The sequence below is a fragment of the Haemorhous mexicanus genome, chromosome 4 (genome assembly GCF_027477595.1).
Source record: "Haemorhous mexicanus isolate bHaeMex1 chromosome 4, bHaeMex1.pri, whole genome shotgun sequence".
Classification (NCBI taxonomy): domain Eukaryota; kingdom Metazoa; phylum Chordata; class Aves; order Passeriformes; family Fringillidae; genus Haemorhous; species Haemorhous mexicanus.
Genome location: NC_082344.1, coordinates 27025934 through 27043789, shown reverse-complemented (window position 1 = coordinate 27043789; position 17856 = coordinate 27025934). Strand labels below are relative to the sequence as shown.

Genomic DNA, 17856 nt, shown 5'->3' with positions numbered 1-17856 from the left:
TGTTTCATTACCAATGAATGCAGCTTGAGGAAGGAGCAATGGAGACCAGGAAGCTGTCACCCGGTGCCAGAGACTTGCTATCGTTGGCATAAGTGAAACTGGTGGGACAAGTCCTGGGGCTGGAGTGCCCTGCTGGATGGTTACAGGCTCATCAGGAGGGAAAGGCAGGGCAGAAGAGGCAGGGGGTGGCACTGCATGGAATAGAAGGGTTGGAATCTATGGAGCTGAAACGGCACACTTAAGAGTCTCTGGGTGAGAATCAAGGAGCCCACAAATAATGTGATTGTCACTATGGGTTGTGGGAATCCCCAGAATCAGAGGGTTTTGGGAAAGCTGCAAAAGGCAGGCCTCAGAGACAGCAGAACTGTGATTAGAGATAAGCAGTAGCCATGAGATAGGTCAGACAAAAAATTATTTTAAAAGTAGAAATGCAAGGACGAACAGAACAATGGTCTGTGTATTAATGCTTGTATAGGATAACTTCCTAAGCTGCAGAAAAGTTTATCTAGCAAGATATTAGGAAGTTTGAAGTTTCATAATGGAGCTCTGTGCATTGTGTTTTAAGGCTTACAAGCAGGCATTGTATTCGAAATATGCAAGCATTGTTTTAACCACAGGTACATGTGCTTATAGCGGTTGGATGGAACCACTGTCAATATGCTTCTGCTTTGTGTGATTGGTCAAAAAAGTTATAAAGTAAGTTGTAACATTAAGTTCTTTGTCTGCTGCTTGGGATGTGAGCTGCTGGCATCTTCCCATTGTCATAACCATGTAATGAGACTGATGCTGAAAAGTAAACCAGCTCAAGGCACGTTCCACAGCAGTCCCGTCCCGTTCGTGATTTGTACATAGCCCTCGGCCGGCGTTAATTGGTGGTCCTCTGTGAGGAACTTAGTTAGACTAAAGCATTAAAATAGAAAATTGTGACTAGAGGATTAAAAAAGAGAAAATCGTGGATAATTTGGTCGCTGGAGGCCCAGGTCGCTAACAAGAGGAATGGATCATCCCTTTCGTCGTCTGCACCTGCTGTCCTTGTAAGTAATAAGTAGTAATTTTAGGAGCTTTTGGGCAACGTGATGGGAAATCATCTAAGACAGAATGGGACTTTTTTTTACCAGCTCAAGAAAATTTTACAGGATAAAGGACGTTCAGACATCTCAAAACATCAACTAAAAGACTTCCTAATCTGGGTAAAAGCAAATACTCAAAATATAGGCTTGCAGTCTGCTTTTACCTTTGATTTTTGGGACCATATAAACTGGAAACTTTATAATCTATTCACTCTCAAAAAGGAAGAGACTGTGGTCAAACTAATGCCTGTCTCTAGAGCTTTAATGGAGAGTTTTAAACAAATTGATCGTAACAGAGACTTTCTTGAACGCCAAAACAGAACACCTGGTTCTGAGACTTTTAACTCCGAGTGGTGCTGGGCCGTTGTCCTCTTCTGGGGGGATCTCGGGTTTTGTTTGGGGTTCCTTCCCTTCTGGTGCGTCCGGGGTTTCTCCAGGCAGTGTGGACAGTACCCCGATCCCCGGGAGGGTGGAATCGGATCAGCTTCCTGCTTCGGTTGTGTCCTCTGTCTCTTCCGGGATTCCCTGCATCACTAATGCTGTGACAGGCCGTCCTCCCATTCTTCCACGCAATCGTCCACCCCAGAATTCCCGGGAAAGCATTCGGGACTTTCGTTGCATTCCGAGGCTGCGGGGGGTCGGGGGTCGTGTTCTGGGGAGGATGGGAGTCGCGCGGGTCCGGGAAATGAGAGTCTGGGGAGGCTTTGCAAATCAGGAGCTGCTGCTTCTCTGCCCTGTTCCTGTCCTAGACAAACTGCGGCTGGATCTTGTGCTGAGGTTGTGCTGGCGAGGTCTGCCGAGGCGGGCTCTGGATCCGCTCTGCCTGGCGGAGGGGCGGCGGGGGTCACTCCTGCCGCTGCTTCCCCTTCCTGGGAAGATACCCCCTCGGATCGGGTTCAGGCGGACAGATTGCTTTGCAGACCCGAGCATTCTTTTCGTATAGATCCCTCCCCCAAGCCTCTTCCAGGGTTTTCGCCGTTTTTGGTTCCCCAGCTTCCGGATGCAGGCAGTGGGGGGGCTTTGGATTTGGCTCTGCCTGCAGAGGAGCGAGCGGGATGGGGGGCACAGAGGCGGCGGGCGGCAGCCAGGGGCCGAGCGGGGCCCGGAAGGCTCTTCCCAGAGAGATGCATGGAGTGGGGGCAGGAGAGCTCGGAAAAGTTTTTGTGGAAACACAGACAGATCGCTCAGAGACCCTGAGGTCTGTCTCATTTGCTGCTGGGGGGGAAAACAGCATGTCGGGATCACAACTTGGAGCTGGGAATTTTCCAGCTGTATCCCCGCGGGCGGGAATACGGTGTGGAACTTGTAACAGCTCATTGGACAGGGTCACAAATACGAATTCTGGGTCTGCAGCTCGAGAGCAGACCAATTCGTATGACTCTAATGAAACCAGATTTAGTGAATTGAGACGTGATTTATCAGGCTCTGGCTCTCTTCCTGTAACAAATACAACACATTCCTCGGCTGCTACCTCCATTGCAGGGGTGGGTGGTGGGAATGTGGAGCCTTCCTTCCTGGTCCTTCCTGGCACGGTTCCTAGGAAAGTTTGTTGCTACAGCAACACCTCTGCCAAGAAGAACTTGGATCTTGGCAGAGTTCCTGGGACAGCTGATGACACTGACAATATTATCTGTTCCCCTACATCAGACACAGGAGTGGTGAGAGGGAAAAACAAAAAGCAATCTAAATCAGAGGCAAGCCCTCCATTGCAATTACCTAATTGGTCTAGTATTAATCAAAATTTAGAAAAGGATTTGGATTCAAAGGAACAACTCCTTGCATTACCTGTAAGATACGGTCGTAATGATGTAAATCCACGATTTGAATCTCTTTCTCACCATGATATAAAAGAACTCCGCCAAGCTTTGAAAGAGAGTGGGTTCTCTTCTCCTTATTTTGATAGTGTGTTGAAAAGTATATTTAATTCTTATGACTTAGTCCCTGCTGATTGTCGATATGTGGCATCTCTGATTTTAACCAATTCACAATATATTTTATGGGAATTACAATGGAAAAAACTTCTTAGGAAATTGGTTGAAAGATATGAAAATACTCCTTATGAGAATTTAGGTATTACCTAATTAGCAGGTGATCCACCTTTTCATAGGCCAAAAAACCAAGCGGTGGAATTGCCTCGGCCTGTACTAACAGATATTAAAGATGCTGCTAGAGAAGCTTTATTTTCAGTTGAGCCAGCTGGTACCCATGTAAATGCGTATACTACTATCAGACAAGGTGAAACAGAATCCTATGGTTCTTTCCTAGACAGATTAACCCAAGCAGTTGAAAGACAATGTCCAGATGAACCAGTATGCTCCTATATTGTTCAAAACCTTGCTTCTGTAAATGCTAATGATGAATGTAGAAAAATTATTTTAACTTTACCTGATCAGCCGCCAACTGTTACACAGATGCTAATAGCTTGCAGTAGGCTCACCTCTCCACAACATCTTGCTAATATGGAAGTCAATACTTTTGGAAAGCAAATTGCAGAATCTCAAGAAAAGTTAGGAAAAACATTGGGAGATAAATTTGAAAAGTTCCTAGAGGTACAAGAAAAAATTTGGGGAAAGTCTGTTGGTACTGTACAGTTGGACTCTGATAAAAAGTCTTGTTGCACAAGCTTTGTCTCCAGTTTGACAGAAGTATCCAAGATCCATGATTCTACACTACATGGATGATTTGCTCATCGCAGCTCCAACGCAGACAGAGATGGAGCAAACCCGTGCTAGTGTTGTTGCTGAAATCCAAAATGCTGGACTTGAAATTTCTACAACAAAAATCCAAGAAGTTCCACACTGGAAGTATCTGGGATGGAAGATGACTGAAAAAACAATTACACTGCAGAAGATACAGCTCCGGACCAGTGTCAACAATCTGTAAGACTTACAACAGCTTCTAGGAGAAATCAATTGGGTCAGACCTGTTTTGGGAATCACCAATGATGAACTGGGTCTGCTTTTCGATTTGCTGAGGGGAAGTTGCGAAGCTCGTGCAGCCCTTGATAAGGTCATGGAAGCTCTCCAAAGACGAAGAGCTCATCGCTGTATTCCAGAGAAGCCTTTCTTTTTTTGTAATTTTAGGAGAAAAAATTGCAACTTTGTGGTCTCATTTTTCAGTGCGACCCTTCTGAGATAGATCCTTTGTTGATAATAGAATGGATTTTTCTTCCCTACAGGTTTCCAAAGACTATCTTCACAGTTTTAGAGATGATAGCACAAATTGTAATTAAGGCCAGAACAAGACTGTTAGGTTTGGCAGGTCAAGAATTTGCAGTTATCTATTTACCATTGAAAAAATATTGTCTTAATTGGGAAATGCAAAATTCTGATGATTTGCAGTATGCATTGTTGAACTTCCCAGGTGTTTGTTCTGTTCATTACCCAGCTCACAAATTATTGCAAGCAAAATTGAGTTTTAGAGAGAAACCTAAGTGTAGAGCCTTTAAACACAGTGACTCTCTTCACTGATGGCTCTGGCAAAAGTCATAAATCAGTCGTAACTTGGTTGAATCAAAAAACAATGCCTGGGAGTCAGATATTCAAATAGTAGAAGGATCTCCTCAGATTGTTGAGCTTGCTGCTGTGGGCTTTTCAGCTCTTTCCACAACCTTTTAATTTAATCACAGATTCTGCTTATGTTGCTAAAGTAGTTAAAAGATTAGAAGGATCTGTTTTAAAGGATGTTAGTAATGACACTTTATATCATTGGCTTTCATGTTTTTATACAACTTTGCAATATAGAACTAATCCATATTTTGTTTCTCACAAAGAAGGGCTCATTCTTCGCTTCCTGGATTATTAGTGGAAGGAAATGCGAGAGCGGACAAACTGACAGTGGTTATTTCAAACGCTCTGCCAAACGTTTTTGAACAAGCAAAATTAAGTCATGCCTTTTTTCATCAAAACGCACAAGCACCTGTGCGAATGTTTCAAATTTCCAAAAGTCAAGCCAAGGCGATCATCAGTACTTGCCCTGACTGTCAGCTTGTGCAGCCTCCTGTTTCTACAGGAGCGGTCAACCCACAAGGTTTGCAAAGCCTGCAGTTATGGCAAATGGATGTCACTAAATACCCTTCTTTTGGTAAATTTAAAAATAGTCATGTTTCAGTGGACACGTTCTCTGGTGCAGTTTTTGCTTTCCTTCATACAGGCGAAACAGGTAATCTTGCCTGTCATAATTTTTTGCAAGCTTTTGCTTCATTTGGGTGTGCCCCAAGAAGTAAAAACTGACAATGGTCCCACATATATATCTCAAAAATTGGCCACATTTCTAAAAGAATGGGGTGTTCGCCACATCCTTGGTATTCCTCACTCTTCCACAAGTCAGGCAATTATTGAGAGGACACATCAGACATTAAAACGCATTCTAGATCAACAGAGGGGAGGAGTAGAGGTCACACCACAGATGAGGTTGAACAAAGCTTTGTATGTTTTTAATTTTTTAAACAGCTCGGTTGCAGAACCCGATCCACCAATTTTTAGGCATTTTTCAAATAACACACAGGTGAAGCTGAAAGAAAATGCCCCTGTTTTAATTAGAAACCCTGAGACTGGACAAACTGAAGGTCCTTTCCAATTAATCACTTGGGGCAAAGGGTATGCTTCTGTCTCTACAGGTGCAGGAATTAAGTGGGTCCCAGCCAAGAACGTCAAACCATATCGCACCCCAGAACGTGTTGACGAGTCCAAAACCGAGGAAGCAAGTTACGCAGACAGGAGGCGAACAGAGGGATCCCGGGTCACGCCTGACGTTCCTTGTTCATCGGTGGAACCTGCAAACTCTGACTTTCTGTTATTTTTTCTGTGTGTCAATTGTTGGTTTTGTAGAGCTGATTTTTGGAAAAGGCGGGGTTTTTGTTTTGTTATGTTGTAGATCCCCTCTATTGGAATTTCAAAGGTGAAATCTTATTTTAAGATCAAAAAAAGCAAAATTCTTAGATTGATGGGAGGATTTTTGCCAAAAGTTAGCTCGTGAAAAGGATGGAGCAAAATCAAATTATATGCTGGTGTTGGTGGGTTTTAATTGCTTCTTGTAGTGCAAATTTGCCTGTGGAACAACCAAAACCAAATGTTTGGGTGACCTTAGCCAAGGCAGCAGGCTCAGATACCATATGTTTGTCTAATTCGGAACCAGAAAAGCCTTTCTCAACCTGTCTGGTCGGTGTCCCAGTAAAGGATTTGCCTTTGATCAAAAAGCAATCTAATGGTGAGCCTGGTGAAATTGATAATGGGAGCAATCTTATATTGAATTGGAACATCTGGGCCAAAGAACTTCCCAAAGCAGTATCTGAACCACAAGAATTAGAAATCCTTGGTTCTTTAACAATGGATTTTTGCTTTACATTTACAGCTAATGATTGGCGATCCTCCAAAGTACAATGTTACTCCCCATTATTTTGCATACAGAAATTTAAGTTTTTGGTGTAATCATTCAAACAGTTGGGATGTGCTTTCTGAGGCTGACCAATATCCACAACAATTGCCAAAAGGATATTGGTTCATCTGTGGAGATAGGGCTTGGCAGGGCATTCCATCATGCCTTGAAGGTGGCTCATGTAGCATTGGGATGCTCACTGTGATAGCACCAACTGCTAAAGCAGTCATGAAAAAGAAACACAGGGGAACAAGAGCTGTTCATCATTATGATGAAAACTGTAGGAGTGATTTCATGTCTTGGAGAGCTGCGAAAAGGGTTTCGGCAGGTTTGTTTTTACCCCAACTGGCTTCAGCAGTGGCATTGAAACAATTGGATCGGGTTGGATATTGGCTGAGTAAATAGACTAATGCCACATCCACTGCAATCAGTGATATGTTGACCGATGTTAATAGTGTTAGGCATGCTACCCTTCAAAACAGAGCAGCAATTGATTTTCTTTTACTGGCACAAGGACATGGTTGTGAGGAATTTGAAGGACTATGTTGTATGAACCTGTCTGATCATTCTGAATCCATCCACAAAAGCACACAAAAGCTGAAAGATTTGACTGCTCAAATTAAAGAAGATGGTGAGTCCTGGTTAGATGATTTGTTCCAAGAATGGAGCTTTACACCTTGGCTAAGGGAACTTTATCAGATAGGTCTCTATGAGTTGGGTGTTCTGGTAGTTATATTAGTAGTAGTACCTTGCATACTCCGGTGTGTGCGACAAATGATGGACAAAACTATCAAAGAAGTTTTTATCATACAAGAGAGAGAGGTAGGAAATGGATGCACAGAGAGCTCTCGGAATCTTACCGAGATGGTGGATGAAGGTATAGACTTAGAAGAAGGTTTTGAATTAAGACCTTGGAACCAACAAGACTTTTTTGAACAATGACTCGTAATTATTACCAAGCATGATTTATGCCCTTTGAACAGACTGGACTTTCACAGCATTAAATTGCTGTGTTAAATTGAATATAGCAATGCAATTGCTGTGTTAAATTGCATATAGCAATGCTTAGGGCAAGCTGAAGGTGCTTTAAGTAGTTAATAAGCATAAATAAAAGAGCAAGGCTATGAAATGCAAGGTAGTAAAAAATTACACAGTTACAAAGATTTCTTTTTAGGTGAACCGAGAGGGGGAATTGTGGGAATCCCCAGAATCAGAGGGTTTTGGGAAAGCTGCAAAAGGCAGGCCTCAGAGACAGCAGAACTGTGATTAGAGATAAGCAGTAGCCATGAGATAGGTCAGACAAAAAATTATTTTAAAAGTAGAAATGCAAGGACGAACAGAACAATGGTCTGTGTATTAATGCTTGTATAGGATAACTTCCTAAGCTGCAGAAAAGATTATCTAGCAAGATATTAGGAAGTTTGAAGTTTCATAATGGAGCTCTGTGCATTGTGTTTTAAGGCTTACAAGCAGGCAATGTATTCGAAATATGCAAGCATTGTTTTAACCACAGGTACATGTGCTTATAGCGGTTGGATGGAACCACTGTCAATATGCTTCTGCTTTGTGTGATTGGTCAAAAAAGTTATAAAGTAAGTTGTAACATTACGTTCTTTGTCTGCTGCTTGGGATGCGAGCTACTGGCATCTTCCCCTTGTCGTAACCATGTAATGAGATGAAAAGTAAACCAGCTCAAGGCACGTTCCACAGCAGTCTCGTCCCATTCGTGATTTGTACATAGCCCTCAGCCGGTGATAATGAGTATCTACCATAGACCCATTACTCTGCTCTGTACTATTCTCTCCTAATTTTTCCTTCTTTCATTCATATTTGTCCACTTTGGATCCTGATCTTAGTCTGGTGTCTTTTCTCCTGCTCAAGTTTTCATCTTGGAACAACCTCAGAGAAATGTACAGACTGTAATGGGGAAGAGACATTACATGTGCATTTGTGTCCCAACACTCACTCACTGTGGGTGCTAGAAGTGCTATACCTAGGCTATCAGAAATCATAAAGGAAAATTCCTCCTCTGCAATGTAATTGCAGAGTGAAATTCTGTAGGATGTACTATGACCACAGCTAGTCTGACAAAGGAATTTGTTCTGAACAAAGAAGAAAAAAAGCCAAGGCTATAGTCCTAATGGCTCCCCCCCAAGTTGAGATATTCCATCATTCTATGATAGCATGGACTCAAAATCAGCAGTTGCTCTAAGAGTCCTGGTGTCTGCTTTAACATTTTCCCCTCAGCCATTCTCCACCACTAGGGTGAACACAATCAATTGCTCATTTTAATAGATCTTTGTCAGAATTGTTTTCTATATCTCTGCTAGGTGCAATATATCAGGGTGAATCTAACTCCCACTTTCCTTACTTCATTTGCCTCACACTGCTATAATTTTGAAAGAGGTACACAATATTTCCGTTCCTAGGAAAATTAAAGCACCAGGGCATCTTTTAGAATAGTGGATTATCAATACTGCTAACAAATCCTGCGAGGATATGATCTAGTTTGTCCTTCACAGTAGAATGCAAAAACTGTCTCTGAAACAGGTGCCCACTTACACTGGGGACAGAAATGCAATGCTGGGTCATTATTAAGGGCACACATATCAGACTCTGACTGGTAAGTAAAAATTACAGAAGCCTGATGCTGACGCCAGGAAAGATAAGATAAGATTTGTACTTAGCCCCCATAAATACATTTCAGCATCTGTTCCACAGAGATTTCTGTCAAGTATTCCACCGTCTTTCCACCTCTTTTGATACAGGCAGCAAACAACCAGAACATAAAGAGGGGGACAGAAAACTGACTACAAAGGTGAAGACAAACACCTTGATGCATGTGCCTGTGTGTCCTGGCATTCTGACCTCACAGATCAGCTATTAAAGCTTATCAAATACATTACTATATACAGCAAGTCAGGGTTGCACATATTGTAGAACGTAGATAGAAAGGATCGGCCTTTGAAAAGTCAATCATTAAAGCCATGCCTGCTGACACACAAGTTTGGTCTTATTTTCCCTCTATTACCTGGATAAGAAGAAAACAACTACAGCCTCCTGTCTGAAATAGATACAAAAAAGCTGCACAGCAACAGGATCTCAGCATCAGCTCCCTACAATAATTACCTGCATTTCACATGTTTTGCAGAGGTGCCAACTCCCCATGGCCCTTAAGAACTGCAAGCAGGGCAGACAGAAATTCTCATTTCACACAAGCGGGGGGTTTGCAAGTCTGGGGAACTAGAGCATCGCATGGATGTTTTGAGGCAAAATAACAGTACATATTTGAAAGATCTTTTTACAACCATTGTGTAGGTTATACACTCAACAGCAGACACTAGACACGTCTTCAGAGCCATGAAGTGTCAGCACAAGTAGCACTTTTATGTCCTTAGGAGTGAGATGAAATCAAAAGCCATCTGTGTGGCGTGCTATCTAGGAAGCAGGTGAATGAATTCATTCTTTGTTACAGGACTTCTGAAATTTGTTGGTTTCAGCTTCATACACTGCCAACCCTATGGGATATCAGCCATAGAGCATTCGTCCTCTGGAATTGCTTTCCAGCCCTCGTGCAATGCAGAAGAAAGAATGGGAATCAAAGCCAACTACTCCGTGTCCCAGGAGTTCTGTATTGTGGGTCTGTCTGAACAGCCTAGAGGGTATTTTTGGTTTTGGCTGAGCACTTAAATCAGCCCACTTTCAGGCTGAAGTGTGGATTACAAGGCAAAGACACAGGAAAGTACATGAAAATCTTGGAGAAGAACTGTATTTTTGGTCCACAACCTCTGGTGGGTGACCTGCTAGGATAACAGGCATGAAACACAGCAGGTTTAATCAGATATTAGGAAGAAATTCTTTACTGTGACAGTGTAGAGTCACTGGAACAGGCTGAAGAGAAGTGGCCGATGCCCCATCCCTGGCAACATTTGAGGCCACTCAGAGGTGGCTATGAGCAATTTCCTCTAGTGAGAGGTGCTCCTGCCCATGGCAGGGGCGTGGTACAACACGATCTTTAAGGTCCCATCTAACCAAGGCCATTCTGTGATTTTCTGAATGACATGTGAATCAACTGTAGAGCTGAATGTGCCAAGCTTGAGTCTACAGAGCAATGCCCTCCTCATTCAGGAATGCTACACTTTTTTCTGATCATGTCTAGTCCTGTTTGCTAATCCAAACGACAACAGATGCCTTTTGATTCAAAGAAAACCTATATAAATATATATATATATATATATATATATATACACACATCTTTCTCAATAGCCAAAAGCTAACTTCTCCTAATTATAGCACTCTAAATGGCTAGTGATCCAAAAAGGGGTTTATGTCATTAGTGGCAGTCTTCTAGGAAATTACCCCATCCCTAACCTTTGCAAAAGTGTCTGTTCAGCCACACAGAAGGAAGATTTCTTTCTAACTGTGGGGGTTACATCACACTCTGGCTGCTCATCTCAGCCTGGTCCTCCAACAAGCTCTCACTCATCCAATCCCTGCCAATACATCATCTTGTCCAATGCCTCAGCAGAAAACAGCTCTGGGAGAACCTGAAAAGCCTGCCTGGAGTTAGTAACCCACCTACAAACCAGGTTTCACTGGAGTGAAGTACTTGGGGAAAAAAGAAACCCTCTTCTGATATGTTCTGCCCTTACTGCTATGCTGAAAATAGCTCCAAGAGCACAGAAGACAGTAAGGCTTCAATCCAAGAGCACATTGCTTGTATCCACCACAGCACAATTTCATACAATTTTGATTTGTTTTATTTTAGTTTTAAACATTTTTAATCCTTTTGCAAATACAATGGTGCAAAAGGCCACCAGGTCAAATGCACCGACGTGGCAAAAAGGGGATGCCAAGGAAGCCCCAGCAGTCATGCAGATCTCCTCCCTCCACATCTGCCAGAAGCATCTGAAAGAAATAAACCAATCTTTCTGAGCTCTCTGAGCCTTTCAGGCAGGAGGGGGTAGGGAATGACCCAAGGGCAGAGTCACTGATAAAAGCCTCCCTGGTGGACTTCTGCTCCCATCCACCTCCCTGCCGCTATCCAGCTCCTCCCCTCTGCACTCCCTGTGCCGCCCAGCATCCAGCACACATTAAAAGCAGCGTTTTCCAGAGACGCCCAGGGACTGGTCCCGCTCCACGCCTGGGGGATCCTGCAACACGCCGAGGCAGCAGCTTCCCTCCAGCCTGCGACAGCGACAGCAGCTCTGCTAAGACCACATGGCCACTGCGGGAAAAGTAAGGACAAGGCACTTCCCCTCCACCTTTCCGACGTGGCCTGCTCTTGTCCAAATCCGCTGCAAAAGGCTCAGTCTGCACACCACTCCGTGTGCCCTCGCTCCCCCAACCTCACTCCCCCACCTCTCCCAAACCCCTGTCAATTTCACCTGACTCTGCTCTCAGGCAACTGCACGTGTCCAGACCTGCATTCCGTAGTGCATTCCCTCTCGGTCCTGCCCAGCGGCTCGGGAGACAAAATACGGAATGGTGCTAATCTCAAAAATCCCCTCCTGCTCAATCCCGCCCTGTGCTCCTGCTCTGGCAGCAATCGCAGCTCTTCAGTGGTGCCCTCTTCAGCCGCTCACCTGCACTCAACCTCATCCATGGCAATGCCCTTTTCAGGCTGCAAGCCCCAATTTGCTGATGCCAAACTGCTTTGAGTTGATCGGGGAAGGGTCTGTGCCATGGCACACACAAATCAAACCCTGGTAATGGGTAATGGGTAATGGGTAATGGGCAGAGTCTGCAGTCCTCATGACAGCGCAGTCTGGCCAGTAATACATGGGGATATTATGACATATCCACCAAAGCCATCAGAACCCAGTAACTTTCCAAGGCTACACCTGATCCTTTTTGGGTCACAAATCACAAATGGGGTTCCCTCAGACCCTAAACTAGGCCAGTGTTCATTGTACAGCACTTGGTTTCAGGTGCAGCTGAGCATCACCAGGTTTGGACACCTCGGGTTGCAGGATGACTTCCCCCAGCCGTGTGCTACAGAGAAACGTTCCCATGCAATGAATTCCTCTCGGTTGTTTCCAGGTTATCAGGTGCAGGGCTGCTGTTGCCTGGGCCCCGGGCAAACTCTCTGTTGAGGAGGTGGAAGTTGCACCCCCAAAGGCAGGGGAAGTCCGGATCAAGGTAAAAATACATTTAAATAACTTTTTCTTCCTTCCTTGTGGTATTTCCTCCTCTTGTGGTTGTACCTTCAGTAAAACTCAGGGATCTGTGTCCTCCAAGAGGCTTTCACTGCCCAGAGCTGCCTTGGCTCAAATGCACCATCTGCCAGGGGCTCCTTTTTGGACTAATTCCTGTCTAAGCTGTCACTTAGGAATTCCTGCCTCCAGCCATTGCTCTGCTGGACAGGGCTCTGGTACCCACACTGTGGCCTCCCCTCCACTTCCACCTCCAGCACAGTGCAGAGGAAAGCCACATGGAGCATTCAGAGTGAGCAGAAGGGGAAAGCCCAGCCTGGGCTCTGTGTGCTGCCACAGAGTGCCAGCACTGACTGAGGGGCATCATAACACCCCTGAGAAAATTGCTTCCACAAAATGAGTTAGACAGAGACCTGGACATCTGCTTGCTCCTCTCCCAATAGCTTGTGGCCTCAAGCATCTGCCGCACAGATGAACACCTTCTGCAAGGCGGCTTTCCCAACGCAGAATTCCCAGTTATCCCTGGCCATGAAGGAGCTGGAATTGTGGAAAGCGTTGGAGAAGGAGTGACCTCTATGAAACCAGGTAACTGACACACTCACACACACACAAACATATATCGAGGAATCACCTCTCACACAGGCAGCATCCTCAGAGCCACCTAACATGAGATATTGCTTACTTCCAGGTGACAAAGTCATGCCCCTTTCCATCCCTCAGTGTGGGGAATGCAGCTTCTGCCGGAATCCTGAATCCAACTACTGCGAGAAATTCCAGTAAGTTTACTTTGCCATCCCCTAAACTTACATGGGATTGACTTTATGACAAATCTGACACCCCCATCAGTGCTTCAGACAATCAAATACAAATACTTGCATATCCCCCACAGTTTCTCTGAACCACAAAACCTGCTGCCGGACAAGACCAGCCGCTTCTCGTGCAAAGGGAAGCAGATCCATCACTTCATGTGGGTCAGTGCCTTTGCAGAATACACCGTGGTCCCAGAATACACTGTTGCCAAGATTGATGCTGCAGCACCTCTGGACAAAGTCTGCTTATTTGGCTGTGGGTTTTCCACAGGCTATGGGGCTGCCATCAACACAGCCAAGGTTGGTATTCAGGCGTGTTCAGCAACCCACGACCACCCGCACAACCTCATCAATCCTGTGCAAAAGAAACCTTCTCCTCCTCCTCCTCCACCTCTTGCTGCTGGTGACTCACAGGCTCCCATCTGTGCAGGTAAAACCAGGCTCCACCTGTGCCGTTTTTGGCCTCGGAGGAGTTGGCCTCTCTGTTGTCATGGGCTGCAAGGCAGCTGGAGCTTCCCGCATCATTGGCGTGGACATCAACAAGGACAAGTTTGCCACGGCCAAGAAGCTGGGAGCCACCGACTGCATCAACCCTCGAGACTTCCAGAAGCCCGTCCAGGAGGTGCTCACTGAGATGACCGGGCACGGCGTGGACTACTCCTTTGAGGCCTTTGGGCACGAGGACACCATGGTAGGTGGCACTTCAGCACCTGTCCTCCCTCCCAGATCACCACAGCCTCCTCTCAGGACTAAAATCAACCCCCAAGGGAAGTTCCTCACAGGCTGCCTGCAATGTTGGGAATATCTTTGTGACAGAAAATGGCAGGAATCTTAAAAGAGGCCCCAAGCTATCCAGGTCTGCTCCACTAGGGGGGATGTGTGTTTTCAGATTACCAGGGAGGAGCAGGAGATTGCACAGAAAGAGCGCTCCCATGACTAACCCATTAGGGTTTCCTCTCATTCTCCTGCCTGTCCCATCAGATTGCTGCCTTGGCTTCCTGCAATATGAGCACTGGTGTCTGTGTGATGGCTGGAGAACTGGATTCTGTTTCCAAGATTTCCATTGATCCCACACTTCTGCTGACTGGGCGTACTTGGAAGGGGACTCTGCTTGGAGGTAGTGAACTTAAGAATACAATCTTAATATTTCAGATTTTCTTTTCATAGTAGTTGACAATCCATAGTAGAAGAGGGTTTTCAAGTAAAAGACAACTAAAGAGGAGCACTGCATTGAACATTACCATTAGACATGCAAAAAATCCTTCGTCTGTTCCGCACAATAACCCACTCATCCTAAAGAGCAGAAAACATCTCACGAGTGTGTGGCACCAGCACTGGTCACTCAGTCCTGACCCTCACAGTAACACTACCTTACCACAACTGCCTTTCTCCCATTACTCAGGCAGCTGCTCTCTCCTGTTTCTAGGCTGGAAGTCGACAGAATGTATCCCCAAATTAGTTTCCGGCTATTTGGAAAAGAAATTCAATACAGACTTGCTGATCACGCAGACGCTGCCATTCGCTCAAGTGAACGAGGGATTTGAGTTGTTACGTGCGGGAAAAAGGTGAGACCCTGATCGGCAGGAGGTTCAGCAAACCTCAGCTCCTCCTCCTAAAATTCCAGGAGGCAGAGCCTGCAACACTGGCTTCCCAAAGAGCACCTGAAACAGGGCCTCACAGCTGAGTGCTGGCAAGATCTGCCATAGCCCAGAGGGAAGAGCCCATGCTCAGCACAGGGAACCCTCCTGCTCATGGTTCAGCTCAGCACAGATCCTGTGGCTTTATCCCTTGAGGGGCTCCCCTCAGCAGGGATTTGAAGGCTGCCCCGCTCATGCAGCTCAGGCAGGAAGAGGCTGGATGACAAAGAAGGTGGCCAGTCCCCAGGCACACCTGCCTGCCACACTGCCTGCTCCTGAGCTGCAGCCAACCCTCCCTTCCCTTCCACGTTTCAGTATCCGCACTGTCCTGCTCTTCTGAAGGACACGGCCAAGCCGAGCGGAGGGACCAGCGCAGCAGATGCTCTCCGGGCCCGGGCCCCTCTCAACCAGCACCTGTCCTTGTGGGGCACCAGGAGAAGAGAACGAGGAACTCACCTGTGCTGGAGTCACTGCTGGTCCTGCTGTGCCCGGACTGGGCATAAAAGGTTGTCTCTCCCAAGAAAATGCTTTTACTAATAAAGGTTTTTAAACCAACTCATCTGACACAGTGCACTCAATCAACAGAGACTCCAGGGCCTTGGGACAATTGGTACACGGATCAGGAACACTGGGAGTGATTTCCTTGACCTGTCGGTAACGAGGAATTATACTGGTAGGAACAGGCAGATCCATGGGGTCAATGCATGGCTCCAAGGCTGGCGTAAGGAAAAAAATATTGGGGTTTTGACCGTGGGGTGATCCATTCACCATGTCATCTACAGACACTTGACAGGATCAGCCATTCTCAGAGGGGAAAAGGAGTTCTAGCCCAAGAGCTAGCAGGGCTCTTTGACAGGGCTTTAAACTAGTCTGGGAAAGAGAATGGGAAAATACCAGGCTGGCCAGTGATGAACAGTGGCATTGTGTGCCAAAAGGTGAGGAAAGGAGCAGAAAGGACACCCCTCAATGGGCTTCACAGGTGTTGGCCACAAAGTACCACTCGTGAAAATGTTTCATTACCAATGAATGCAGCTTGAGGAAGGAGCAATGGAGACCAGGAAGCTGTCACCCGGTGCCAGAGACTTGCTATCGTTGGCATAAGTGAAACTGGTGGGACAAGTCCTGGGGCTGGAGTGCCCTGCTGGATGGTTACAGGCTCATCAGGAGGGAAAGGCAGGGCAGAAGAGGCAGGGGGTGGCACTGCATGGAATAGAAGGGTTGGAATCTATGCAGCTGAAATGGCACACTTAAGAGTCTCTGGGCGAGAATCAAGGAGCACACAAATAACATGGATGTCACCATGGGTATCTACCATAGACCCATTACTCTGCTCTGTACTATTCTCTCCTAATTTTTCCTTCTTTCACTCATATTTGTCCACTTTGGATCCTGATCTTAGTCTGGTTTCTTTTCTCCTGCTCAAGTTTTCATCTTGGAACAGTCTCAGAGAAATGTACAGACTGTAATGGGGAAGAGACATTACATGTGCATTTGTGTCCCAACACTCACTCACTGTGGGTGCTAGAAGTGCTATACCTAGGCTATCAGAAATCATAAAGGAAAATTCCTCCTCTGCAATGTAATTGCAGAGTGAAATTCTGTAGGATGTACTATGACCACAGCTAGTCTGACAAAGGAATTTGTTCTGAGCAAAAAAAGGAAAAAAAGCCAAGGCTATATTCCTAATGGCTCCCCCCCAAGTTGAGATATTCCATCATTCTATGATAGCATGGACTCAAAATCAGCAGTTGCTCTAAGAGTCCTGGTGTCTGCTTTAACATTTTCCCCTCAGCCATTCTCCTCCACTAGGGTGAACACAATCAATTGCTCATTTTAATAGATCTTTGTCAGAATTGTTTTCTGTATCTCTGCTAGGTGCAATATATCAGGGTGAATCTAACTCCCACTTTCCTTACTTCATTTGCCTCACACTGCTATCATTTTGAAAGAGGTACACAACATTTCCGTTCCTAGGAAAATTAAAGCACCAGGGCATCTTTTAGAATAGTGGATTATCAATACTGCTAACAAATCCTGCGAGGATATGATCTAGTTTGTCCTTCACAGTAGAATGCAAAAACTGTCTCTGAAACAGGTGCCCACTTACACTGGGGACAGAAATGCAATGCTGGGTCATTATTAAGGGCACACATATCAGACTCTGACTGGTAAGTAAAAATTACAGAAGCCTGATGCTGACGCCAGGAAAGATAAGATAAGATTTGTACTTAGCCCCCATAAATACATTTCAGCATCTGTTCCACAGAGATTTCTGTCAAGTATTCCACCGTCTCTCCACCTCTTTTGATACAGGCAGCAAACAACCAGAACATAAAGAGGGGGACAGAAAACTGACTACAAAGGTGAAGACAAACACCTTGATGCATGTGCCTGTGTGTCCTGGCATTCTGACCTCACAGATCAGCTATTAAAGCTTATCAAATACATTACTATATACAGCAAGTCAGGGTTGCACATATTGTAGAACGTAGATAGAAAGGATCGGCCTTTGAAAAGTCAATCATTAAAGCCATGCCTGCTGACACACAAGTTTGGTCTTATTTTCCCTCTATTACCTGGATAAGAAGAAAACAACTACAGCCTCCTGTCTGAAATAGATACAAAAAAGCTGCACAGCAACAGGATCTCAGTATCAGCTCCCTACAATAATTACCTGCATTTCACATGTTTTGCAGAGGTGCCAACTCCCCATGGCCCTTAAGAACTGCAAGCAGGGCAGACAGAAATTCTCATTTCACACAAGCGGGGGGTTTGCAAGTCTGGGGAACTAGAGCATCACATGGATGTT

General features: G+C 45.3%; 2 protein-coding genes across 2 annotated transcripts; both read left to right on the top strand.

Annotated features, from left to right (window-relative positions):
- The first annotated feature begins 2125 nt into the window (after positions 1–2125).
- Positions 2126–8155, top strand: LOC132326219 (uncharacterized). Its single transcript, XM_059844155.1, has 2 exons — positions 2126–3949; positions 5689–8155. The coding sequence occupies exon 1, from the start codon at positions 2126–2128 to the stop codon at positions 3149–3151; it is 1026 nt and encodes a 341-aa protein (XP_059700138.1). The 3' UTR covers positions 3152–3949; positions 5689–8155.
- Positions 8156–11567: 3412 nt separating this feature from the next.
- On the top strand, positions 11568–15597 carry LOC132326218 (alcohol dehydrogenase 1-like). The gene is made up of 9 exons (XM_059844154.1): positions 11568–11684; positions 12489–12587; positions 13045–13186; positions 13290–13377; positions 13491–13710; positions 13841–14101; positions 14392–14527; positions 14837–14975; positions 15363–15597. Exons 1-9 carry the CDS (start codon positions 11667–11669, stop codon positions 15385–15387), a joined length of 1128 nt encoding a protein of 375 aa, XP_059700137.1. The 5' UTR covers positions 11568–11666; the 3' UTR covers positions 15388–15597.
- The last annotated feature ends 2259 nt before the right edge of the window (positions 15598–17856 follow it).